This window comes from Vicugna pacos, chromosome 33, assembly GCF_048564905.1.
Source record: "Vicugna pacos chromosome 33, VicPac4, whole genome shotgun sequence".
NCBI classification, from domain to species: domain Eukaryota; kingdom Metazoa; phylum Chordata; class Mammalia; order Artiodactyla; family Camelidae; genus Vicugna; species Vicugna pacos.
The window spans coordinates 20,033,990-20,061,934 of record NC_133019.1 but is presented as its reverse complement, the minus strand read 5'-3'; the positions used below and the strand labels follow the sequence as shown (position 1 = coordinate 20,061,934).

The following is a 27,945-nucleotide window of genomic DNA, read 5'->3' as shown; positions in this document are numbered from 1 at the left end:
AGTTTGAAAATACCGATAGTAATTCTGTATGTAAGCGTGACTGAGTAAATGTTGATGGCTAGCTGGCATATTATTTTAGCTTGGTTTAAAATCTCAGCAGTGTTCTCTTGTTAAATGTTCTGAAGTTTTTTTCTATTTCCTTCCTATGGTAATGATTCATTTTTAATTTAGGAACACCATACTAAATAAAATTATTTTACTACTGACAGTAAGTCTTTAAGACCATCCACTGATGTCAACAGTTAGGCCATAAAGAAGCCACCAAAAATATCTCAAAGCCAAAAAAATATTGAGGTGAGGGAACAGAGACTTCTCTTAAATTTATTTCTACTTCACTGGTGTGGCGGGTGCATCAGAAGTCAGCTGAGGAAGGTCTTTATCAAGCCATGCCTCAAAAGTCATCAGTGACTTGTCTTGGCAAAATGTTGCCCTTCTCTAACGCTTTTTTTTCCCCCCTGCTTTTGTATAATTGGTCATAATCTCTGTTAAAAATTATCTTCCTCTACTGGGAATGTTAAAAGTGGTTTTTCTTCTGATTTTTCAGCCTTTCCAAATGTATTTCCTTATCACAGGACTTTGTGTGATATGGCCTGGAATAGACGAGACTGAAGGCAGCCTAAATTACAGACTCCTGCCTCAAACACAACAGGGTGGTGTGTGGCCCAGACTGAACCCCCTCCTCTGAGCACAGACCAGGGGCAGAGCTGCAGGGGGCATTTGGGCAGATACGCAGTGCGTCCTGGCTGTAGGAGAAGGCATATGGAGAAAGGTTACATACAGAGTCTCAAATTCCAGGCATCGCCTATCATTTTTCTTCAGAGCAGCATTTTTCAAACTGATAGTAATAGGTGTGATCTGAGTAAAGCGTTCCTTGATCCAACAGTTTTGGAAATGCTGTGTTGTTGCAAAATTACTCAGGGCTTTTAGTATACTAATATCCTAATATACTCTGTAAATGCCCAAGACAGACATGGTGTTTCCAAACCCAGGGTCCTTTTACATAGAAGTATTTTAGGAACCAGTAGAGAGAGAGATCAGAGCACTTTGGGGGCCAGGACTTCAAAGAAAAAGTATAGACAGTTCCTTAAATTTTAGGAGTATATTTGAGCCCCCCTCACAGTTTCTCTATATGATTCTCTATGCTTCTTGCTGCTGCTGCTGGACGACTTCATTAGATCTCCCTTTTAAAACACTTGATTATTGTATTTTAGGGCGAGATCTAGTCAGAGCTGTAAACTCTAGAGAGCCCCTTGATTTTCGTCCCCTCATTCAAAATTAAAAGGTTTCTCTTCTTGCCTGACTTCTAGCCATCTGTCACACTTTTACACGGACCGCGTGCTTGTTTCACCCGCAGGATCTTCCACCTAGAACACTAGGAAAACTGGAAGATTGACAAAGGGGCAAACTGATGAAACCTCATAATTTTAGATTTCTTAGGTGTGAAAGGGCTGCAGAAAGGCAATGGGATTAGGAAAGCAAACGTGAATGAAGCAAACACGAGGTGAAATTTAAGACAGATTCAATAGACTAGGTGGACAGACGGAAAAGAGAATTAAAGGTGGAGGAGAGGTGTAATTGTATAAGAGAGAACTATTGGATGCAAGGAAAATTAGTGAGAGATGAATTGAAAACGAAATCCAAAAAAGTGAGGGGGGGAAGACACGTGAAAGAAGCCACAGAGATCAGCCACACTGGTCAAAATTTTGGCCATTTTGGTACAACCGTAGGACTGGGAAGGAACAGACAGATGATCTGATACAACAGTCTCATTTTTAAAGTAATAGAACTAGTGTCCAGAGAGGCTTTGACTTGCCCCAGGCCTTGTAATTTGTTAGTGGGTTTGCCCAGTTCTCTAAACACCTCTGTTCAGTGCTCTTTCTGCTGCACCAGGCCTCCTGGCATGGTGGAAAAGACTTTTATTGGCACATTGCATAGTTTCTACCCTGAAAAATATTCTGCTTGCATACAACCCCACCCCCACTGTCATCTCTGTAGACCCAGTTAATTACTATGTCTATTCAAATCATTATTTTACTGCTAAATTCAGAAACAAAAGGAGAAATAGCTTTACACAAGAGAAGTGATGCTGAAAACTGGCAGCAGGCACGTGTGTGGCTGCAATGACAACACTCCCCTCCGGGGGGAAGGGTGGAGCTCAAGTGGTAGAGCACATGCTCAGCACCCAAGAGGTCAGGGGTTCGATCCCCAATTACCTCCCCTTCATGAAGGGAACAATGCAAACCCTCCCCTCCATGCAGAACTCAGTGACTACACTGCTACTCTTAGTAACTGGAATGAACCCTGCCCCTGCAGCGGAGGAATTTATATGAAGCCTTTTGCCTTGTTAGACAAGGAGAGCTGTTGAATATTAAGTAAAGCTACAAGCAAATACTGGCCCCAGTGTCCTAAAGTTTCAGAAGTATACGATGAAGTAGCTGGGGGAGGGTATAGCTTAAGTAGTAGAGCACATGCTTGGCATGCACGAGGTCCTGGGTTCAATCCCCAGTACCTCCTCTAAAAATAAATAAGCCTAATTACCATCTCCTACCAAAATTTTCTAAATACTTAAATATTACCAAAAAAATAAATAATACAATAAATAAAAAATAAAATGTTTTAAAAAATACTATGAAGTAGCTTTCCGTTTTTCCTAGGACAACTGAAATCAATCAGGGTGATGACTGATGTATGGAAATCTGTGCATTTGATTAGATTAACTGTACAACAGGTACTAGGTAGAAAAATAAATGATATAGTCTCACATTCAAGGTCCACGCTGTCTTTATGCAGGGTGGAGTCAGACTACACCACTATAACCAAGAGATTGCGCCCAAATGGTACCTTAAATAATATAGAACTTTGTTTCTCTCTCCCCTGTGTGAATAGTCCAGGATGAGCAGTTCTGAACTATCTGGGTGGCTTTGCCTCAGCATCAGTTTCTAGGGTTCTCCAGTTATGCCATTTCCTAGCAAGCCAGAAAAAAGAGTAAGTCTCAGGCAGATGGCTTCTTCAAGCAAATGAACCTCAGACTGCGCACAAAACTCATCATGTCCCATTGATCTAAACTTAGTGACATGACCACAACTAACTGCAAGAGGTGCTGGGGAATATAGTCTCTATTTAAGTTGCTGTATGCAAGCTAAAACTTGTGGAGTTCTGTTACTAAAGACGAGGAGAATAGACCCGGGGGGACATTTAGAGGTGTCTCACAGACTCCTAGCAAAGAATGTTAAGAATCAAATAATTGCAATACAGGCTGGTAGGTACTGAAATAAGTTCCAGCTGCAAAACAAAGGGAGGGATTGTCATCTGTGTGTAGGGTGAGGGCTAGTTTCAGAGGATGTATCTGAAAGCTTGTGGTTCTTGATGCAGGGACATGAAGGATGTGTTGGTAGTTAGGAATAACAATAGGAAACAGTAACCACAGACAGAGAAGTGGCTTCCAGTGATAATAGCAGATTGAACACCTGTGCCTGTGTTAGCTTTTTTATCCTGAAACTTCGCTAAAGTGACAATAGTTTCATGTTTTAACCATAAGTCCTCACAAGGAGAATAGATCAGAAGACCATAGCAACGAAGTTTTGGAAGTAAGAAAGCAGATGGAGGAATGGGAAATGGATTAGCAGATTAAAGAAAACGAGCTTCTAAGCTGGTGGCGGGAAAAGCTAAAAACCAACCCAGGATATATCATTGAATCCCATAAAGACTCAAGAAATGGTGATGCCAAATTCTTCTGAAGTGGGAATGCTAAAATCAGGATCCTTGGTTATCAGTCGGTTTAAGAAAGACTGAAGTCTCAAACCCCCTCCAGCACTCTGCACACCAAGTGACTCCTCTCCCCCAACGTTGGCAAAGAAGCTAGAAATTGATTCTTTGAAAAGAATTAAACATCAAGTCCCTTACTGGAAGCATCAGGCATCATTGAGTTTGGAGTCCCTTAAAAAAAGAAAAGGCTTTTGGTGAATGTATGCATATTATATGCTTAGACTGTCCAGCCTTCTGGCCCGTGTTAGCTCCCAGAGTGCTGGCAATCAGACCTTGACTCTTCAAACAAGACATTGGTGAAATCATTTCTAATAAAACTAACCAGGCCAAGAGGAAAGAGTTAAGGTACCAACATTACCGTTTTCTTAACTAAATGATCGAGCCTGATCATCTTACAAGTGAGACTTTTAGTCTCAATGAAAGATTACAAGAAATACTAAGAAAAATGTAATATGAAACTTAGAGACCAAAATAAACAGAAACCAAAAGCAATCAGAAAAACAAACTTAATAAGGGAGAAAGGAATATTAAAAAAAACCCCTATCTTTAATCTTCTCAGAGGGATAAAAGGAAAATATTGCAGTCGTAAAAGAACAGGAGACTATTTTTTAAAAAAATATTCTGAGAACAACAGAGTTTTTGGAAACACAGTAGGAAAAATAAAACAATACAAAGTTCAGAAGTGGGGGAGGGTATGGCTCAAGAGGTAGAGTTTATGTTTAGCATACACGAGGTCCTAGGTTCAATCCCCAGTGTCTCCTCTAAAAATAAATAAATAAGTAAACCTAATTACAACCTCCCCAAATAAATAATAAAGTTGGGGAAATTTCTCCAAAAGTAGGGCAAAAAGACAAAGACATAGAAAATAGGGGAAAAATTTTTGTTAGAGGACTAGTCCAAAAGTTTCAATAAATAAGCAACAGGCATTCCAGAAAAATGGAACAGAGAAAAAATAGAGGGGAGAAATCATCAGTGAAGCAATTCAAGAAAATTTTCCAAGATGTAGGGACCTGAGTTTTCAGATTGGAAGGATCCAGCACATAGATGAAAGAAGACACATTCTAAGAAACATCGTCATGAAATTCTAGAACACTGGGGCCACGGAGAACTTCCCACAAACTTCCAGGGCAAGGGTGGCAGCATGCGTAACAGGTCACGTAAAAAAAAATGAGGAATCAGAGTGACTTCAAACTTCCTGAAAACGACAGCTGAAGTTAGAGGGCAATGGAGGGACTTCAGAATTCTAAAAATTCCACATCTGGCCAAACTGTCATTCAACTGTGAGTGCAGAATAAATCAAACATGCAAGACTTCAGAACATTATTACCTCATGCATCTCTTTTAGGAAGCTACTTGGGGATGTGCCCTGCAGACACATGCATGCACTTAAAAGAGTCAACCAGGAATGAAGAACACGTGGGATGTAAGGAACGGGGCTCTGCCTCTGAAGAAAAGCAAAGGAAGTGCCCAAAGAGACAGTGAAGGGAGATCCTAGGATGGTATCCCTGCCACAGATACCAAGGACAACCAGGCCAGATTGGAGCAGGGCGGAAGATTGTAGAGAGACCGCAGGAAGATGAAATTGACAGAAAAGCTAACAGGAATGAACTTTTTAAAAGGAGGCAACTGGCAGAGAGTTTGGGGTTGGATTATTGAGGACTACATGGAAAACAGCAAAAAGGAAAAGAAAGGAAGAAAAATATGTGATAGAGACTTAGTGCTCACTCACAGCTGATGCTTCTTTTCTTCTGGACACAGGAGGAATATATATTTCCCTTCCCTCTTGCATTTAGAGTCACTTACAACTAATTCTGGCCAGTGGATTTGAGCAGACTTCACATGTGGTGGTTTTAAAATACAGCCCAGATTTTTTTTAACATTCTTCCTATCAAGAGGTGGATTGTTTGTTGCTGTAGCATATCCTGGTCTATCTTGACTAATATACAACGTAAGTGGTAAGAGATCATAGTTTGTACCAGGGCTTAGCACTAAAAAGTATCTACACAGTCAGAATGACACAAATGCCAAGAAATAATCTTTCTAAAATTATGATAAAGCAATCCTGGCAAGTTTGGGCAACAGAATCAATAAGGATGTGTGGTAAGTGCATAGGTAACTTTGATGAAAACACAAACTTAGAAAAAGAAAGAAGGAAAAGAACAGCCTGTTCAAATGACTTGAAAATAGTGCCTGCCTAGCAGGCGTGACATCTGGGCTCAATCCCCAGTACCTCCATTAGAAAAATAATAAATGAACAAACCTAATTACCTCCCACAAAAAAAGAAAGGCAAAATGACTTGAAAACAAAAGCTACAAAATTTCAGATATAAGATGAAGTGAGAAAATGATAAACACCAATAAAAATTTTAAAATGTGGAGAGATAACAGCACATGAAATGAAGCAATAGTGAGAAAGTTGTATAGAAACAGAAGTCAAAAAAGTGGTGGGAGAATTATAACTCAAGAAGAAATGTTGTGTGATTAGTTTAGATCACATAATGTACTGTGTTATATGGAAAATAAAATAATCAGGAGAAGCTGGCCATCATCTCTTGTTCTGCAAAAGGAGGCCAGAAAGTGTGGGAATTAGTGCTGAAATCTTTCACGCACTTTTCTAGTACAACACCAGATAGAAAGCAAATGTCCTTTCATTATCACCTCACAGACAATTAGTGAAGCTAGAACCAGGTCTCATTAATTTCCAAATAAATTATTTGGATTTTCACATAACTGGCTCTGCCTTCCAGAATCCACTGCAAAGTATAATTTGAATTACTACCAACGTATATACAGTAGGTGGGTGGTTTCACCCGTGTGTGTAGTGTGTGCTGTTACTCAGCACATTTCTCCTCTTTTGACTTCCTGATTCTCACCAAAAATATCAAAAGGAGGTAAACTTTTTTGTACTTCCTTCTGTTATTCTCCCATTTGCTTAGCATTTGCCTGCTACCAGGGCATAGTCTGACAGTCTGAACTTATTAATTCAGTTGTTTATTTATTTACAACTGTTGATGGGCCTCATGAGTGCCCAGTTCTGTCTTAGACGCCAGGGATACAGCGTTCCAAAAAAAAAAAATGGCAAAAATCCTTGCTCTCTTGAAGCTTATCTTCTAATGCGGGAGACAGGCTATAAGCAAATAAGTTGGAAAAACTATACAGGATATTAGAGTGATAATTACTACTATCGAGCAAAATAGAGGATAAAACGTAATTGGGACGTGCTAGGGCGGGTGATAAGAAAGCCTATCATAACATGATGATCTGTGGTAAAAGAAAAATAAAAGGGGAATTGATTTGCATATTCAAAGAAAGAATATGGCCTAATATTAGGTCTTGTCAGTATTACATGTAGCCTCCACAACCACAGACTTGATTTTTTTTTATTGAGTTATAGTCATTTTACAATGCTGTGTCAATTTCCAGTGCAGAGCACAATTTTTCAGTTGTGCATGAACATATATATATTCATTGTCACATTTTTTTTTCGCTGTGAGCTACCATAAGATCTTGTATATATTTCCCTGTGCTACACAGTATAATCTTGTTTTTCTATTCTACATTTCAGAATCCCAACCTGTCCCTTCCCAGCCCCCACTCCCTTGGCAACCACAAGTTTGTATTCTATGTCTTTGAGTCTGTTTCTGTTTTGTATTTATGTTCTTTTTTTTTTTTTCTTTTTAGATTCCACATATAAGTGATCTCATACGGTATTTTTCTTTCTCTTTCTGGCTTACTTCACTTAGAATGACATTCTCCAGGGACATCCATGTTGCTGGAAATGGTGTTATGTTGTCATTTTTATGACTGAATAGTATTCCATTGTATAAATATACCACTTCTTCTTTATCCAGTCATCTGTTGATGGACATTTAGGCTGTTTCCATGTCTTGGCTATTGTAAATAGTGCTGCTATGAACACTGGGGTGCAGGTGTCATCCTGAAGTAGGGTTCCTTCTGGATATATGCCAAGGAGTGGGATTACTGGGTCACATGGTAAGTCTATTCCTAGTTTTAAATGTATTTATTTATTGTGGGGAAGGTAATTAGGTTTGTTTATTTATTTTAATGGAGGTACTGGGAATTGAACCTAGGACCTCGTACATGTTAGGCACACACTCTACCACTGAGCTATACCCTCCCCCTATTCCTAGTCTTTTGAGGAATCTCCATACACTTTTCCACAGTGGCTGCACCAACCTGCATTCCCACCAGCAGTGTAGGAGGGTTCCCCTTTCTCCACAGCCTCTCCAGCATTTGTCATTTGTGGACTTTTGAATAATGGCCATTCTGGCTGGTGTGAGGTGATAACTCATTGTAGTTTTGATTTGCATTTCTCTAATAATTAGTGATATTGAGCATTTTTCATGTGCCTATTGATCATTTGTATTTCTTCCTTGGAGAATTGCTTGTTTAGGTCTTCTGTCCGTTTTTGGATTGGGTTGTTTGTTTTTTTCTCATTAAGTCATATGCTGCTTCTATATTCTGGAGATCAAGCCTTTGTTGGTTTCATCTTTTGCAAACATTTTCTCCCATTCCATAGGTTGTCATTTTGTTTTGCTTATGGTTTCCTTTTCTGTGCAGAAGCTTCTAAGTTTCATTAGGTCCCATTTGTTTATTCTTTTATTTCTATTGCATGGGTAGACTGCCCTAGGAGAACATTTTTGAGATGTATGTGAGATAATGTTTTGCCTATGTTTTCTTCTAGGAGGTTTATTGTGTCTTGTCTTATGTTTAAGCCTTTGATCCATTTTGAGTTGATTTTTGTGTATGGTGTAAGGGAGTGTTCTAGCTTCATTGCTTTACATGCTGCTGTCCAGTTTTCCCAACACCATTTGCTGAAGAGACTATCTTTATTCCACTGTATATTCTTGCCTCCTTTGTCAAAGATTAGTTGACCATAGTTTGTAGGTTCATTTCTGGGCTCTCTATTCTGTTCCATTGGTCCATATGTCTGTTTTTGTACCAATACCATGCTGTTTTGATTACTTTAGCTCTATAGTATTGTCTGAAGTCTGGGAGAGTTATTCCTCCAGCCTCTTTCTTTTTCTTCAGTAAATCTTTGGCAATTATAGGTCTTTTGTGGTTCCATATAAATTTTATTATGATTTGTTCTAGTTCTGTGAAATATGTCCTGGGTAATTTGATAGGGATTGCATTAAATCTGTAGGTTTTTGATGGAAAGACCTTGGAGTTACACAAAGAAAAAAAATTTTAATGTTTATATGTATGAAGAAAGATATCCTAAGTTATAAGCCTCGGTTTCAGAAGGCAGGTCAGGGACTGTTAGTGTCAATAATAATAAAAGGAGGGGGAGACTTGTGTTTTAGTGTCTTGAAAGTCCTAAGGGCCTGGATTACAAGGCAAATAAAGCAGGTAAATAAACCATCAACACGGGTTTTTTTTTTGGGAATAGCTTGACTATTCCCAGAAGGGCGGTGGGAATATAATGTCATGGTGAAAAAAAGCACTGAGAAGGCTAATGCATTCATAGGCTGCTTGCTGCCAACAACCTTTGGCATAAAGCACTTGTCTCTTCTAAGTGCCTATTTGGCAATTGGCAAAGCCACTAGAAGGGCATTTCCAGAATGGAACATCTGGCTCATTTTACCCAGGTTAAGTCCAAAAGTGCTCTGTATTTTGTTGCTTTTTTAAGATGCCAGTACACATCTTCTAAGGAACATAGTAATAGCATATAAGATCTCACTCACACTTGATTGCATTGCCCATTTGTTAAGTAATTCTTTGTAAATGTCAGCAAACTCCAGTGCTTTACATTTCACTCGTCTGCATATTGTTTTGGGAAAAAAATTAAAGAGGAAAACTAAACAGTTTAAAATACTTACATAAACAAGGCTACCATTTTTTTTCTATTCTGAAGCATATATATATATGAATAAACTTTGAGATGAATGGGTAAAGAAAAAGGGGGATATACATACAATTGAATATATTCAGCCATAAAAAAGAAGGAAATCCTGTCATATGCTGCAACGTGGGTGAATCTTGGGGACATTATGCTAAGTTAAGTAAGCCAGTCACAGAAGGATAAATACTGCATGGCTCCATTTATATGAGGTGTCTACAGTCATCACACTCACAGAAGCAGAGAGTAGAAGGGTGGTTGCTAGGGGCTGAAGGGGGAGGAGTTGAGGAGTTGCTATTTAATGGGAGTGGAGTTTCAGTCATGCAGGATGGAGACGTTCCAGAGATCCACTGTGCAACATCGTGCTTAGAGTTAATAATACGCTAACAAAATAATACTCTAATAATAAAAGTTGCTAAGAAGGTAAATCTCATGTGTTTTTTACCACAAAGTTTTTTTTAATGGATGAGTTTTGGCTTCATGAAACTACGTTGAAAGTTATGAAAGATTTGTGACTTTGTTTTGTATCATTCTTTTCCTGCAGAATACATATAGCCTCATCAATTAGGTCTTGGGTTGCCAGAACCAAGCTTGAGGATGTTAATCAAAAACAAAAGTTACTGGCAGCATGTCTGAGTCACAGAGACCTGACAGGAGAGCTGGAAGGGAGCAAGCTTGTAATAAATCAAAAGTTCTGGGAGTCCTGGGCTGCAAGAACCACTGGAGACCGGTGTGGTCCCCACGACACTGTTGCCCCTTTTTTGACTGTTCATCCACTGCCAAAAGAAGCCCCACACGGACAGTTGGCCGTCTTAGCTACTAATTCAGTAGAAGCCTCATGAAGTTCTCTAGTGAAAGCATTTCTCCCTTGGATACTAAAACCTTTACATCAGCAGAGTTCAGAGTCACAGGGATTAGAAGCAACAAAAAATTTTAGTGACTCATTAAGTGTAATTGTGAGAAGCACCATCACCTGACTTTCACCCTTTGTTTCCCATAACACAGCATCTATTTATGGGGGGGGGGGAAACACCACCTACTCTGTTCCTCACCAGCTTAGAATGTGTACATTCTGAAGGTTCATGTTAAAATCTTACAGGGGGGGGGAAACACCACCTACTCTGTTCCTCACCAGCTTAGAATGTGTACATTCTGAAGGTTCATGTTAAAATCTTACAGGGTGTCAACTCCTGGACATGGGCACAACTGAATCTTTTGCATTTTTAATTGATGTATAGCCAAGTTACAAGGCTGTGTTAGTTTCAGGTGTACAAAGGTAATTCATATGTATGTATATACGTATATTTTTTAGATTCTTTTCCATTATAAGTTATTACAAAATATTGGCTGTAGTCACCTTTGCTATACAATAGATCCTTGCTGTTTATTTATTTTATACATGTTAGTGTGTATCAGTTAATATAATTGAATCTTAGTAACCCATTCCACAGTTTTGTAGGACTATACCTCTAGGTAGTGACATCATAAGATCAATGAATCCTATGGCGTCAGCCCATTTCCTTGTCTGTTCCTCTGTTAAGTGAAACCTTTGGTCTGTAGCAAAGTGTGGGATACCGTGACTTTGTGTAAGGCATTCCGTAAGTTCATGGATGATGGTGAACCTGAGTCCACATTAAATGTCTGTTATAGAGAGGGCATATCAGTGTCCCCTCTGTGATGATTCTCCCAGAGCAAGGTGCCAGTAACTGCTGAAAAACTGGGTATTAGCCAGTGACAGTTGAGGTAAGAGAAAGTCTCTGTTGAGCCCTCTCCCAGCCTCCTACATGACCATTTTGAGTCCAGACTGGGGTATAGGACAGGACATTTTGCTCCAGCAATTATTAGGAGCTCCTTCAGAGGGGGTTTAAGTGAGTATGCACGTAGGATACAGTATTCACATGCTCTAGACCCATCCGCACATCCCGAACCTCCTTACTGTCAGTCTTCTGATCTTGTTTCTTCCAACATGCCCAACCCTTAGCCTCTGCTCACGAATTGTGTAGACCCTTACCTATGTCTCTTCATCTCTTCCTCTGGAAAAAGCATCACTAGAAGTTCCACAAATGGAAAGGTTTCTCTTTTCCACCACTGAGTGGGGGCTGACTGATGCCAGTGTATTATTTAGAGCCATCTGTGAGGCAGACTTGAATTTTTTTCCTCTTTGATTATAGGGAAATCCACATAAGGCCATAGGTTGAGCGGGTGCTGCAGAAGTAGACATGCTGGGTGTGTGAGCCTTGTTACTCCAGGTGCCCTCCGGTCCCATCTGCCTATATGTAATCACTTCTGCTTGATGACAAAGTCCCAGCCTGGTGAGTCAGAGGACACCTAGCTCTTGAGGAGCTCTCAGATTTCACAGTCACCTGGTGTTCTGGCATTTGGTCTCTCTATCAAAGCCAAGTTTTAAGCCAAGAACTATTTCTCCAAGGGTAATAGCTCTTGACAAAGAGGGCATGTCTTTATTATAAGATGGCACACCTGTAATTGTCCAGTGGAGCCTTCCCCAGGCTTGATAGGGCATCCCAGTCTGCTCAAGGCACTTCAGGCAGGCACCATTTGATCTGATGACCCAGGTGGCAAAGCTTCTTGCGTTGAGCTGGGACCAGCTGAGGGGATTTCTCTTTCTTTCAGCCCTATTAAAGCTGGAAGCTTTGGGGACTTCCACTAAATGGGTCAGAGAAGCACATCTAAATAGAATACATTACCTTCAAAACCCAAAAAGACCCACCAAGTATTAGGCTTACTTTTCGTTTGGGAACGTAATCTACCTTGTTGTCTCTTGAGAGTTTTCATCTGCATGCCCGTGGTTAAAGGACCTTCCTCCCCCAAGACACTTCACAGACATCACTGGCATTAGCCAGTGTTTTCATGGGATGTATCTCTAGGATGCATACAGGTATGTTTAGTTTATCCACTCTCCTCCAGCACTGACATGCTCATAGCAACTCAGTGACCTTGGTATGAGAACATAAGGACACACTACTAGTACATCTAATATCGAGCACCTTTCCTTTTTTGCAAATTTCCTCACTCTCTTGGCCATTTCTCATATTTCCCCAACAGCTGTGTCCTTGGCTCTTAACAGATCAACTATTCATTTACTCACTGAGACTTAACCACTGGGTATTCAGTGATGAGCGTAGACATGGTAGCTGCCTACCTCTCACAGTTAGCAAGCCAAGTTGATGAATCCACAAAGGAGGAAAGGAGGAGGAAAGGCTGCCATGCAAGAGTTCTAACCTTGAACAGTGATAATACCCAACCTGAGAAACAGACTCTAACCAGACAGAGCAACCATGTCTCCTTCTGTGGAGGAATCAAGTAAGAGGGCTGAAATGTTCCTCCATTTTTCTTGTGGGGAGAGGAAGGTTGAATGAAAGTTCCATTTCTTTCCAAGGTAGAAGCCTAAATATGAAGATAAAGGGAGAAGAATTTCTCATGATTACCAGCAGTATTCTTTGGCAGTGCCAAATATAACATGAGATTATATATAATTAATTTGTAGTGACACCAGCCTCCCTAGTTGAGTGATTAGCCCCAGAAACACTGGATGTTGGACTGATACAGAGATAGAGTGAATATGACAGAAGGGAGAGGAGCTGGGGATTGAGATATTTCCAAGAGAACAGTCATAACGATTCTTACAGAACCAAGATATGGAAGGGGGTAAATATGGAAGGGTATTAATGGGTAGAAAGTGATAGCGTTGGTCATTGGATTACAAATCTTCATGAAATTAAAGAATTATCACAGTAAAAATAGCCCTTTGGGTTGTGAGATTTTGATCAAAAAGTGGGCTGTAAATTTGTAGTTTGGGAGGTAGTAAATGTCTCTGATAATTTAAAAAAAAAAAAAGGAAGTGGATGAGAAAAGCAGAGTGGCAGGGCAAGTTCATCTGAGTTGAGGAAGTCAAGAAACAGATGACATCAGACAGCTCATTCAAATGATGTTGAAATCAGTGAGCAGAATGATAGGAATTGAGATAGAAAAAGCGAAGTACTAAAATCTTAAGTATACTGAGAAGGACCAAGAAGTTGGCAGATGACAACAGATCATGGAGCCAGATGGCACAAGCCTCAGAGGAACAGGGGATTTTTTGACATCAAGAGTTGGGAGAGAACGATTATCTGGAAGTGGCACGGGGGAAGTATTAGCCCCTTCCTTCTGATCTTACAGAGTGAACAACACGGGTTTGCTTCAGGGGAAGCTATATTCTCAGGGACCAGCACGTTTCAGTTAAGACAATGAGTTAGAGAAAACAATTTGAGAGAAGACTCTTTGAAAATGGGGTAGGAGTTTCTGATCGCATAGCTTTCAAGGTCTAAAAGAACCAGCAGTTTTATAATCAAAATCAGGTCTTCCATTTAGGAGGGACAAGGGGTTGCTAAGAGCTTGTGACCCCGATCCCTGTCCTCTGTAATTCACCTTCCATCACACCGCCATCATGCTGGATTTAGGGAGTGCTTGCTGTATCCTCTGTACCAGTTTTGTCAGAGGGTAGTCTCATAACTCTTAATGCTCCAGTAACACACCTGAGACCATATTGGAATCCATTGACTTATTTCTCCCTTCTCTTCTTCCCTTCCCTTCATCTCCCTCTACCTTAATGTTTTTCCTTTCCTTAAATCGTCCATTCATTCAGTGAGACTTTCAAAGCCCAGAAAAAAAATAGATATGACATAACATGCAACAAGATATTGTTGCTTATAAAGAATTGTTACTCATCATTCTTTACAACTTTTTTTTAATTGAAATATAATCAGTTACAATGTGTCAATTTCTGGTGTGCAGCACAATGTCCCAGTCATGCATAAATATACATATATTCATTTTCATATTCTTTTTCATTAAAGGTTATTACAAGATATTGAATATAGTTCTTTACAATTCTTGAATCTTTTACAGGGGGGCTTACCTACCTAGTTCTTTCAGGGTCTATTTCCTGCTTTCCTATAAAACCTTCAAGACCTCCAGAGAACTAAGTGTCCCAACCCAAGAGAGGAAGTTCCAGAGAAGACAGATGCTCCCTCATCACCTCTGTAAGACCTGCCTCTCAATTTTCATTCTTCAGTCTTGAAGGCCTGTCTTCCCCTAAATAATTGACAGCAGGGATACCCAATTGGTTTAGGGAAAACTCTACCTCCTAGGACAACTAATTCTGCATCTGAAGCTTAACCACATCGGAAATCTAAACCCAATATCCAGACACAAACTGGAGATCGAGTTACTGTATAGAAAATGGCAGGTGTCCTATTGAGACCTCTCATTCCAACTAGTTATTAATAAATATATTGCATATATTTTGCTATAATTTTATTCTATAGAATGATTTGCTAACTGTTTTCCAAATATATTTTCAAAATTGAATAAAAGGTGCTAAAAAAACCCATGGCATTTCCTACAGTATACAAGACATGCCTTTGCCCAATAGACAAGCATTTCAATGTTGAGTTTTTAACCACAGAAGCATGTTGTTTTAAATTGCACTAATGGTAAATTAATTGGGCGGGGAGGGAGTAATGCAGACTTGGTGCTGAGTAAATTAAAGCTTTCAGTCTAATAACAGCCTTATTAGGTTGCTCTTAGGGCACTGCACATCTGCCTAAATTCACATGTAGATGAGTAGCAGAATAATAACAAATTAATTATCCCTCAAAATTTAAAAAAAAAAAACAGCAACAACGTAAATGAACTGCATTACTTCCAGCCTGCCAGTGATAGTGGGAGGTTTTTCTAGTCCCTGAGAGAAGTTTCTGTAAGTAGTCACTTGACAATCACTCTACTAGATATTCTGAGAAGGGGAAACAGAAGAAACGGAAAGGGGAGGTAAACTTTCTTCAACAAATGGTACTTGTGGTATCGAGTCACTGAACTGAGCTGTGATTTCAGCAATAAGGATAATGAAGGTCTGTAAAAGTTGGAGAACACCATATAACCCACTGGCCCTCCGCAGAGATCTTTCATGCCTCAGGCAAGTAACAGAAGACCTTGCTTAAGGATGACCTCAATGCTTCAGACCACTGTTAACTTGGAAACTGAGACACATATACGATTTCTGGCTCACACAACTTTTAACAATTTCCGTCTCCAATAAGATTAATTAATGCACTATAACAAGTATTAAATTACATCCTTCATTTGCCAGGCGATATGATTGTTGGATACATAGACAAACCATGTTGTTTGTTTGGTGCATTTTATTTGTTATTTTTTTATTTTTTAAACATTTGTTATTGAGTTATAGTCAGTTTACAATGTTGTGTCAAATTCCAGTGTAGAGCACAAGTTTTCAATCATACATGAACATACATATATTCATTGTCACATTGTTTTTCGCTGTGAGCTACCACAAGACCTTGTATATATTTCCCTGTGCTATACAGTATAATCTTGTTTATCTATTCTGCATATGCCTGTCAGTATCTACAAATTTTGAACTCCCAGTCTATCCCTTCCCACCTCCCTCCCCCTTGGCAACAAAAAGTTTGTGTTCTATGTCTATGAGTCTGTTTCTGTTTTGTATTTATGTTCTTTTTTTTTTTTTTTTTTTAGATTCCACATATGAGTGACCTCATACGGTATTTTTCTTTCTCTTTCTGGCTTACTTCACTTAGAATGACATTCTCCAGGGACATCTATGTTGCTGCAGATGGCGTTATGTTGTCATTTTTCTGGCTGAATAGTATTCCATTGTATAAATATACCACTTCTTCTTTATCCAGTCATCTGTTGATGCACATTTAGGCTGTTTCCATGTCTTGGCTATGGTAAATAGTGTTGCTATGAATATTGGAGTGCAGGTATCTTTTTGAAGAAGAGTTCCTTCTGGATATATGCCCAGGAGCAGGATGACTGGGTCATACAGTAAGTCTATTCCTAGTCTTTTGAGGACTCTCCATACGATTTTCCACAATGGCTGCACCAAACTACACTCCCACCAGCAGTGTAGGAGGGTTCCATTTTCTCCACAGCCTCTCCAGCATTTGTCATTTGTGGACTTTTGAATAATGGCCATTCTGGCTGGTGTGAGGTGACACCTCATCATAGTTTTGATATACATTTCTCTGATAATTAGTGGTATTGAGCATTTTTTCATGTCCCTATTAATCATTTGTATTTCTTCCTTGGAGAGTTGCTTGTTTATGTCTTCTGTCCATTTTTGGATTGGGTTGTTTGTTTTTTTCTTATTAAGTTATATGAGCTGCTTATATATTCTGGAGATCAAACCTTTGTCAGTTTCATTTGCAAAAATTTTCTCCCATTCTGTAGGTTGTTTTGTTCTACTTATGGTTTCCTTTGCTGTGCAGAAGTTTGTAAGCTTAATTAGGTCCCATTTGTTTATTTTTGCTTTATTTCTATTGCTTGGGTAAACTGCCCTAGGAGAACATTTCTGAGATGTATGTGAGATAATGTTTTGCCTATGTTTTCCTCTAGGAGGTTTATTGTATCTTGTCTTATGTTTAAGCCTTTGATCCATTTTGAGTTTATTTTTGTGTACAGTGTAAGGGAGTGTTCTAGCTTCATTGTTCTACATGCTGCTGTCCAGTTTTCCCAACACCATTTGCTGAAGAGACTGTCTTTATTCCATTGTATATTCTTGCCTCCTTTGTTGAAGATTAGTTGACCAAAAGTTTGTGGGTTCATTTCTGGGCTCTCTATTCTGTCCCATTGGTCCATGTGTCTGTTTTTGTACCAATACCATGCTCTTCTGATTACTGTAGCTCTACAGTATTGTCATAGGCAAACCATGTTTGACCCTCAAAGAGCTTTGAATTGAGGAGACATACCAGCAAATCCAATCAGTACATTGTAAAAATGGATATAATTATAATGGCAGTATGCCAGAGGTTCAATGGAATTTGAGAGAGAAGCATCTAAGAGAGGTAAAGGGGGAGAGTTCAGTGACAGGGAAGTCTTCTTATATGATAGGATTTTTGAACTGACTTTTAAGAGAGAAATAGGAATTTTCTAGGCAAAAAGGGGTAGAAGACGTTCTCAGTAGAGAAAACATATGTCAAGACAAGAAATATAAAACAATATGGCCTTGCCACCTTGCCTCCTGATCCAGTCAGGAAACAAAGGGCACCCTTGGAAGGGTAACTGGAAAGAGTTTAATGAAGTGATTATTTCCAGAAATGCAGGCTAGGTCAGGGGCAACAACAAAGGATGGTGAAGCATTCAAGGACAGCAACGGTGGGAAGTCATTAAAGACCTGGTGAGCAGGGACAAGGAAAGGGAATGAGACTGCCAGAACCTGGTGGAAGCCATGGCCATGGAAGAGGGGCTGCCCAACAGGAACCACAACCAGAAGCCGAGGACACCACCACCTAAGAGCCACAGCCTGGCAGAGACTAGGGGAGGGGTAGAAATACCTCACTGGCCTCCAGTCTCCAGCAGGCCCCTCCCACCGGCTGAACCCCACCGCAGCCAGAGGGGAAAGGAGTTGGGGAAGGCTTTCTGTAAAGGTCGCTTCCTGAGGCCCAGAGAGCAGAGACTAGACCCGGAGAGGCAAACAGTCCCTTAGCACAACCGATTCACATCCCACGCCTGAACAGTTTCCTCCTCCTTGAATTGGTGCAGCCCAGGACTAAACCTGTAACTCACGTTAGAAAAGTTTGCTCTTGTTTCTTCTGACAGAGAGGGAAGCTCATTGGCTTAAATGACAAGGAGAGGTCATTAAAGTCCAGTTTGTTGTGTAACCTCTGCCCCGCACCAGATCTTTCTACTTTTAACCTCAATAATGTGATAATTATTCTATCAGATATTTTAAAATGAAAACAAGTACTCCTGAGTGTGTGATGACATACGTTGTAATTGTCTTTCTAAAAACAACTCCTTTAACATTGTCAAGTGGATGAAACTGGCTCGCATATTCGTTTCATAGAATTTTTTTTGTACTTAACGACATCCCATATTTGACTTATAAACTCCAGTTAAATCACATTAAGCTATCTTTAAATTGTATTATGGTGCTGCATTGTTTGAAGGAGGGAGAAAAGAACAATTTGTCCTTTTACAACCCTTTTTTTTTCCTATTTATTTTTCAGGTCAATAACTCGATCTTATTACCGCAACTCGGTTGGTGGATTTTTGGTATTTGACATTACCAACCGACGATCTTTTGAGCATGTGAAAGACTGGCTAGAAGAAGCAAAAATGTATGTACAGCCATTTCGGATTGTGTTTCTGCTGGTGGGACATAAATGTGACTTAGCCTCGCAGCGTCAAGTCACAAGGGAAGAAGCCGAAAGACTGTCCGCAGACTGTGGGATGAAGTATATAGAAACCTCGGCAAAAGATGCTACAAATGTAGAGGAATCCTTCACCATCTTGACAAGAGACATCTACGAGCTTATTAAACGGGGGGAAATTTGTATTCAGGATGGCTGGGAAGGGGTTAAAAGCGGTTTTGTTCCAAATACCGTGCATTCTTCTGAGGAAGCAGTAAAGCCCCGGAAAGAGTGCTTCTGTTGACTTCAAACACGCCGAAGAACCAAGAACAAACTGGGTGTCATTTCAGGATAAATACCAACATTAAGCACAGAATGATGTGACAAAAGCGTTGAAAAAAGTCATAAACCCATGCTAACACTATTTTGTAAGGTATTTGATTCAGAGCAGTGCGCTTACTTGTTAAAGTACCAGATTGGTATTCGGCTAAATTATCAGGCAAAGCAGACAACTTGCTCTTGAAACTGGAGTGTCTACATAATTACCTCCACTCTCACTTTGCTAGCATATAACTGACCTTAACGTCCAAATATGTCAATATTACTCATCTTTCTTGACAGTTTGAAATGGGTGTTTTGTGCACATATATAGTCTGATTGAAAAGATTTTATCAGGAATAAAATTCTCTTGAGTTAATTAATTAATATTAAATAGTAAAGTGGATTTTAAAGTGCACTGTTCACTTACAAAATAAACAATCTCAGAGTTATCAACTAGGCCTAAAGGAACAGTTCCTTGTTAAAGGTACCAGGTTTTAAACCATCCTCTGAAACATTTATCCTCTCTTAATTTTGCCTGGACATAAGAAGATAAGTTTTTTACTCATTTTTGTTCTCTGATTTTATTTCTCCTAAAATTTTTATGTTTTATAAAGGTGTCTAAGGATCCAAGCAAAATGTTTTGCTGCAAATATTTGTGAAAATAAAAATGAAGGACCACTGTCAGGAAATGTTCTGTTGTTACAGTAGACTGTCCTTATTTAGACAAGAAAAACAAATTTATATGCTGATATTGTCAAAGAAAGTAAATTCAATTCACCTTGAACTATTATCAGAATTATCAATATAGGTAAATATAGAATGTTTCTAGTAATAGCTTGCTTTGTCCAAGTAAATTTCCAAATTGCCCCATTTTCAATACAAGGAAAAATGTAGAAAAGATTTTTCTGAGTGAGAAAAATTGGCTAGATGTTTGATATATTTAGCATTCAGATTTTCTTTTACAATCTCACCAGTAAAAGTAAAGATAGAATAATGAGTTAAGGCTGTAAGATAATGTTTCCTAATTTTTAACTTACTGATTAAATTAAGTAAATTAAAAATGTCCCGCCTTGAAGGGACATTTTTATCACATTGTCAAATATTTTATAATGTACGTTTCTATTCTGGTCTGTAAACCATCCCTGATCCCAAAGAAGCACCAAATGAAGCTGCGTTTTTGGAATCATGAGTTCTTTACTGTTAAACTATAGCTCCTTCATTTGTCTGAAAACCAATGTGGTATGTATAGCAGAAGAAATTGGAAAACCTGGGTTCTAAGCTTGCCTTTGCTCTCCAATATTTGTACATGTGTAAATCACTTAACCTCTCTCTAAACACTAGCTTTCTTATCTGTAAAACAAGATTAATAACCCCATTTATTTTATTTCATGGAATTATTTTGAAAGTCCAGCGAATTATGTAGAAAAGCTTTGTAAATCAAGCAAGTAATACACAAATGTGAGCTCACGAGCAGCTGCTCACGGGCACACTATATTTACAAACGTATGAGAATTTGTTCTCCTATTCTTCTCCTTCATTCTCACATAGGAGGAGAAAAGAAAGTGCATGCTTCCATGGATCTGGGGCAGTTCTTGGTTTGATGTATTTCTCTGCCCTCTTACCCTGAAACCCCGCTCCTCCAAAGTGGAAATGATGGGGAAGGAAATCCCAGGAGACTTGTTTCAATCAAAAGTCATGTTTGAATGTGGTTCTTGTGCCTCTTTGAAGTAGATGTTTAATTGTATTTTTAAATAGTTACACCTTACCTAGGTTAATGTAAGTATTTTTATAGTGCTTGTGGCGAGAATATAAATTATACCATCACGATAAAATTTGTGAATGTATTGTCAACATTTTCTTGATATCCTCAGATTAATTTCACTTGAGTGAGTTTAACCTGTAATCGGCTACATAAGAAAATACTGTCCCCTCAGATGTGACGTAGCCTAATTTTCTAGTTTTACTTTTGCAATTTTAAATTTTATATTACAATTTTCCATCAGTCGGAAGTGGCATAAACTCAAATACTGAACACTTAACAATCTATTGTTTGGAGTGCAGTTACCTGTGGCTACTTGTGAAGTTAAATAGCTAAAGCATAAAATGTGATTTAACCTTCGGTGGACGCCCTTTATTAATAATAATGTTGGGGTAGGACTCATCTTCAGTCAAAGGGTATGATGTGTTCCAAGATTCAGAATAAAATTGAGGGTCAAAGAAACAAATGGGAGAGCAGGGCCCCAAAAAGCCGATACTTACCAAGATCACATGTGAGCAGAAGCAAGCCTAGACCTCTAGCTGTCCATGATTACATGATTGGTATCCTTTTTCATTACCATGCTGCGTCAGCGCATGTATGTGTGTGTGTTGAAGATAAGGGGAAATGTTATCTGACGGCATCCACAAAGCACTGAAATTGGGCTAAATCATTACGGTGTCGGAGGAGCTACTTGTGGCAAAACAGTACTAAAATGTGCGGTGACTACAGAAATATGAGTTCTTATACCAGATTGCCAAATGTCTGTGTAATCTTAGCCAGACGTCTTTATCAATTTACCTATCTCTGTGTATAAATAAATAGCTGACCTATTTTCTTACACATCATTATAGAGAATACGGCTAATAATGCCAATGTAGTAAAAATATCTGCTCCAGGCAAAACATTTTGACTTAGGTTCTTAGAAGTCAGATATGCTTGATTTTACATGAAAATTCTTTCATTTAAAATTTAATTTAAATTTAAACATTATTTAAAATTTTTAAAACTTAGAACTAATGAATGATGTAATTACTGAATAGTTTAAATGTGATTAAAAAGAAATTAAAGAACCATCCAATCAGATAATAAACTTGTCCCTGACAGAAACTGTTCATTTTGAGTTGCAAAAACACTTTCAGTGCATGTCGTGACGTGAAGTTTCATTTGATGGTAAGCTTAAGACAAAATGATGATGTAATCAGAGTGCTTTTAAATGTGGCCTTTATGTACATTAACAGTAGCAAACAAGATTTTTTTGAGCCTGGAAACTTGAGAATTTACTCTGGGTTTCCAGCAGGCGCAAAGCACTGTATTTTTGTTTGTTTGTTTATCTGTTTGTTTTGATTTTTTTATTTTTTGGTGGCAACAAAAGCAGTCCTTTCTATTATTGTTAAGATAACTTTGGCAATCTTTTCACCCAACTTTACATCACTGAAAACCTGAATCTATGGATTAATAAATCATATTAGGAGTGCTTTTGTCAGATTTTATATTGCCCTTGATTCAGTTAAGAACAAAGCTTCTTTTGACTTAAAAGAGTGCACTATACTTGAATAATTTCCTTAGTTGTGACATAGTGAGAAGGATTCAAAGGACTAATGACCCATTTGATAAGCAAACTCATTCGTTCCCCAGTAACTGCCTGGAGAGATTTAGTTGGAAATGCAAAGGAAACGTGTAATCACTAAGAAAAAATTAATGAAAAACTATAAAGGCTTTAAAGTTAGATCCTTGGTAGTTTAAAATGGCAGAATGCATTCCCAATTAGAAACTAACTCGTGGATATTCCATAGCTGATAAATAGCCATCTCTGCTTCAAAATCTTTCTAAATTCCAGTGTTTTCACTAAACTTTACTGAGCAACTGATCTTTAAAATAACTATTAAACTGTTCTCCTGAATCTGAATGAACTGCTGCATGACTTGGTATTCCCAAAATCTTAAAAGCACCTGAATGATGAGCTGTGACAATCTAACCAATTATTGCATCATCTAGTTCACTTACTACACATAATCATGGTATAGAATGAATGAAGGGGAAAGAAAAAATTTAAAGATATTTTAAAAAATGGTGTTCCTTGTTGCTGTCTCTCTGGGTAAATTTTTTGTCTTTTTTTTAAATATTGCCTAAAACATTGTCTTATCAATGTGACATTCAGTGACTACTAATTGATGGTTATTATGTTGAATTAATCCTATTAAATGTCGGTTCCATATATTTAATTTTAATTTATACATTCCATAGAGGAACAAACATGTTTTACTACAGTCATCTCTTGTCATTTTTTTTAGAATGACAGCCAATGGAAGAAAGATATGGTCTAAACATTTTGAAGTATGTTATTAGTGTTATTTGATTTTAAATAATAATGAATAAAAAGAATGAGAATGAGAACTCTTGTCACAGGATTGTTACATTATCCATTTTTAGTGATGCATTTTTAGTGGTGCTTTTAAAACTGCAGCAACTATTAGCTGACAATGTGTGTGTATTCACAGGTGAAGTACAAATAAGAATCAATACAAGATCTGAAGTTGCTTATATATTACATAATACTCTGGTGGCGCGCGGGGCAGAACACCAGAATCAAACATTAACATACAGGCAGCAAAATGTATGAATATTCACACTAGAAAGACAAGGTTACAAATAACCAGATCAGGTCAGATTTTTGCTGCCAAATGAGTTATCAGAAGAATTTTAGATTTTCAGAGCTGTGGGGGCTTCAGAATTGCAGAAAAGGGATCATGGATATCTACTATGCCTTAACAGATACTTCAGAATTTATTTACTTTTTTGTAGTTGGTTCATCTTTGTCATGCTTCAGCCTTGCACGTAGTAGGAGCTTATCAAATTTTGAATTGAGCTGTTAAACCACACACAATTTTCTTTACTTCTGTGTATATAACCCGTTACACATGTGAAATATTTACCACAGTGATCAGCACATAGTAAGCACCTGACAAATGTCACTTCTTATTTTTGTTTTCTTTGAGCTGCTGAGTTTTAATCCAAGAAGCCAGTTTTAATCCCCATGGTGTGCCAGCAACTAATTGTTGATAATGGCTATCTCACTAGGTCCCTGAAAGTGTTCATGAGTCTTTGAAATGGTCTGATTCTTTTTTTTTTTTTGCGTATTAAACAGGTACCATCCTGTACCTTTTTTTTATCCATTTCCTTTATTTTTTTTAACATTTCTTATTTATTTATAATCATTTTACAATGTTGTGTCAAATTCCAGTGTAGAGCACAATTTTTCAGTTATACTTGAACATAAATATATTCATTGTCACATTGTTTTCTCTGTGAGCTACCATAAGATCTTGTATATATTTCCCTGTGCTATACAGTATAATCTTGTTTATTTCTCTACAATTTTGAAATCCCAGTCTATCCCTTCCCACACCCCACCCCCTTGGCAACCACAAGTTTGTATTCTATGTCTATGAGACTATTTCTGTTTTGTATTTATGCTTTGTTTTTAGATTCCACATATGTATTATTTCTTCTCTTTCCGCCTTACTTCACTTAGAATGACATTCTCCAGGAGCATCCATGTTGCTGCAAATGGCGTTATGTTGTCGGTTTTTATGGCTGAGTAGTATTCCATTGCATAAATATACCATCTTTTATCCAGTCATCTGTTGATGGACATTTAGGCTGTTTCCATGTCTTGGCTATTGTAAATAGTGCTGCTATGAACATTGGGGTGCAGGTGTCATTGTGAAGTAGGGTTCCTTCTGGATATAAGCCCAGGAGTGGGATTCCTGGGTCATATGGTAAGACTATTCCTAGTCTTTTGAGGAATCTCCATACTGTTTTCCACAGGGGCTGCACCAAACTGCATTCCCACGAGCAGTGAAGGAGAGTTCCCTTTTCTCCACAGCCTCTCCAGCATTTGTTGAAATGGTCTGATTCTTAAGAGCCAGGGAAGAATGCTTTAGTAGGACAATCAGAAGATGACACAGCTCTTGGCGATTGCTGGCAGTCACCAGCAGCCTCTGAGCAGATGGACAGGGGCTCAAATCAGCACAGGCCATCATGTCTGCACAGCAGCACTGGGATGTTGGCACCAGGAACAGTGAGTGCTCGTGCCTGTGCGGTAAGGACTGTAGGTCAAAGGACTGGACTTCTTAGTCACTTATATATAAAATGACCATCAGCATTGTTTTTTAAAAGATTTTTTGGCAACAGCTTTATTGACATACACTTCATATACCATAAAATACTCATTTAAGACACACAGTTAAATAGTTTTTAGTGTACTCAAAGTGCAACCATCACCAAAGTCAGTTTTAGAATATTTTTGTCACCTCAAAAAAGAAATTCCTGTACCCTGTAGCAGTTACTCTCAATGTACCTCCCCACTCCACACCACCGGAGCCCTAAACAACTTCTCATCTATTTTGTGTATTTGCCTATGCTGGACATTTCATACAAATGGAATCCTATAATATATGTCTTGTATGATTGGCTTCTTCCAATTAGCATGTTTCTAAGGTAGTATCATCATTTTAATAAAAGTGTCCCAATTATGTAATAAATACTAGCTCATTGTATAAAATTTGGAAAATACAGAAAAATAGAAAGATGAGAGAAAAATCATTTTAGACCCATCACCTGAAAACAACTATTTCAATATTTAATATATTTCCTCTTAGTAATCGTGTCAAAAGAAAAAAATCTAATAATAGAGATACATAAAGTAAAAAGTGAGAGCCTCCTTTTACCTTGTCCCAATTTCATTCTTCTTGGAGAGAAAAGTCACTGTTCACAATTATATATGTATCCTTCACGCCTTTTTCTTACGTGTTTTACACATACAATGCACACTTTATATACTGCAGGAGGGACTACACAAATAAGATCAGTTTATGATATTATTCTGTAACTTGTTTTTTGCACATAATAAGGTTCTTGGAAATCACTTCCATATTGACAAATATTTTCTCTTTGACATCTTCAAAGAGTGCCATAATATAGAGGGAAATATCAGAACCACTTTCAGTAATAATTTGTATTGTTTCCAATTTTTTGCTACTATAAATAATGTTACAATGAACATATTAGTGAACGTATTTTGGCACGAATGTGTAATTTTGTGTGATGGATTCCTCAGAGTGTGTTTGCTGGGTCAAAAGGCAAAATTGCACATTTTTCAGTAGCTGTTGCCAAATTTTATTTTAAAAGAGGTCAGTGGGGGGAGGGGAACGGTATAGCTCAAGTGGTCTAGTTCATGTTTAGCATGACAGAGGCCCCAGGCTCAATCCCCAGGACCCCCTCTAAAAAAATTAAATAAAGAAAATAGTAAACCGAACCATCCCCAAATAAACAACAATAACAAAGAATTCTCGGTCTGGTTAAAAAAAATAAAATAATAGCTCTTAACGGTATTCTCAAAAAGAGTAAATAAAACACTTGTTTCCCTCAGATCCCCATTAATACCAAATAATGGCAAAATTTTGACATAAAATGGGCAAAATTTTTTCTCATTTTAATTTGCATGTTTCTGTTCTTCTGAGGCTGAGCAGCTTTCATAAATTTATAGATCATTTGTTTTTTCTTTGGTGAATTGCCTACTAGTATCCTTTTCCAATTGGACTGTTAGAATTTTTCTTACTATTTTTTAGGAGAACTTTCTATAGTATGGCTAGAAATTATTTGTCTTACATGTTAAAATTATTTTCTTCTAGCTTGTTCCAACTTGCTTATGTTATCTTTCGTTGTAAAATTTTCATTTCCCTTTGTGGTTTTTAGGATTTCCATCTTGATTAGAAATTTCTTCCCTAGCCAAAAGTTATAAAACATTCTCACATATTTTGCTTTTTCCGTTGACATTTTTATGTTTCGGAACTTACTTACACATGCCATGATGTGGGGGTTCTTTCTGAGTAAGTAGCCCGTTTTTCCAATGTCATTTCTTCTTTTCTTCAAGCATTCCAATGGCTCTCTTTATGACAGATTTACAGTTCTGTGTTTTGGGACTGTCTGTGTCTATACAGAATCTGTTTCCAACTTCAGTTCCACTGATTATTAGTCTATTGATGAGCTAATACCACATTTTCATTTACTGAAGTTTTAAAAGATGGTGTCACAATGGCTAAACCAGTTGCTATAAGTAGCTCCCACATTCACCAGCACCCAGACAGTGGTCTGTAAATACTGTTTCCCACTGAATAGAACCAGGGCTCTTTGGTGAAATGGCTGATTCTTGGTCTGGGGTGGGAAATGAACAAAAGGAGCCTGGGTACCTTGTCACACCAGACGGTAAAAAAAAAAAACAAACTGTCAAAGAATACTATGAACGCAGCCAAAGGACTTAGACGCACATCTGAAGACGCCAAAGCTGGGAAAATGTGAGCATCACAACGGGTAACAGTGTAGCAAAATAACATTAAATATTTAAAAATCAATGAGTTCAAAGTTACAGGAAGAAAAACTCAAAATAAATAGTAAAAGAGCCACTCATACTCCTATCCCATGATTCCCAGACCTGTGATTTAGGATACAGGGGAGACTACAGCATATAATGGTCTCTCATTCAAAGCGTATACTGCATTCTTTAAGACTGAACCCCACCCTTACAGGTTTTGTCTCCTCTACGGCTCTGCAGCTGAGTCTTTAGTAAGCCGTTTTCAATTAGGCCAGCTGCTTCTGGGTGACGCGGTACATGGTAAGACCAAATAATTCCACAAGCATGAACCCACTGCTGCATTCCCTTTGCTGTGGAACTCCTTGATCAGACCCAGTGCTCTGCGGGCACCCCCGGATAAGGCATCCTGTGAGTTCAAGTATGACAGTGAAGCCAAACCACGCCCAGAAGATGGATCTGTTCCAGCGAGGACAAATCTCTGTCCCTTTCATGATGGAAAAAGTCCGATGTGATTGCCCTGCAATGAGCGGCTGATGGGGCCCCGGTCTAGGGCCCCTCCGAGACCACACCCACTCTCAGTGAGTCACGGGATTCACAGGACTCAGCAGACCTACTCAGCTATGATTTATTACAGCGAGGGAGACAGAGCAAACTCAGCCAAGGGGAAAGGTGCATGGGGCAAAGTCTGGGGGCA

At 38.5% G+C, this 27,945-nt stretch overlaps 1 protein-coding gene across 1 annotated transcript in view; it reads left to right on the top strand.

Annotated features, from left to right (window-relative positions):
• RAB39A (RAB39A, member RAS oncogene family) overlaps positions 1–23,266 on the top strand; it is a 30,184-nt gene extending 6,918 nt beyond the window's left edge. Inside the window, exon 2 of the mRNA XM_006217901.4 lies at positions 18,676–23,266. Coding sequence (XP_006217963.1) covers positions 18,676–19,102 — 427 coding nt within the window. The 3' untranslated portion in view covers positions 19,103–23,266. The remainder of the gene's footprint in view (positions 1–18,675) is intronic.
• The last annotated feature ends 4,679 nt before the right edge of the window (positions 23,267–27,945 follow it).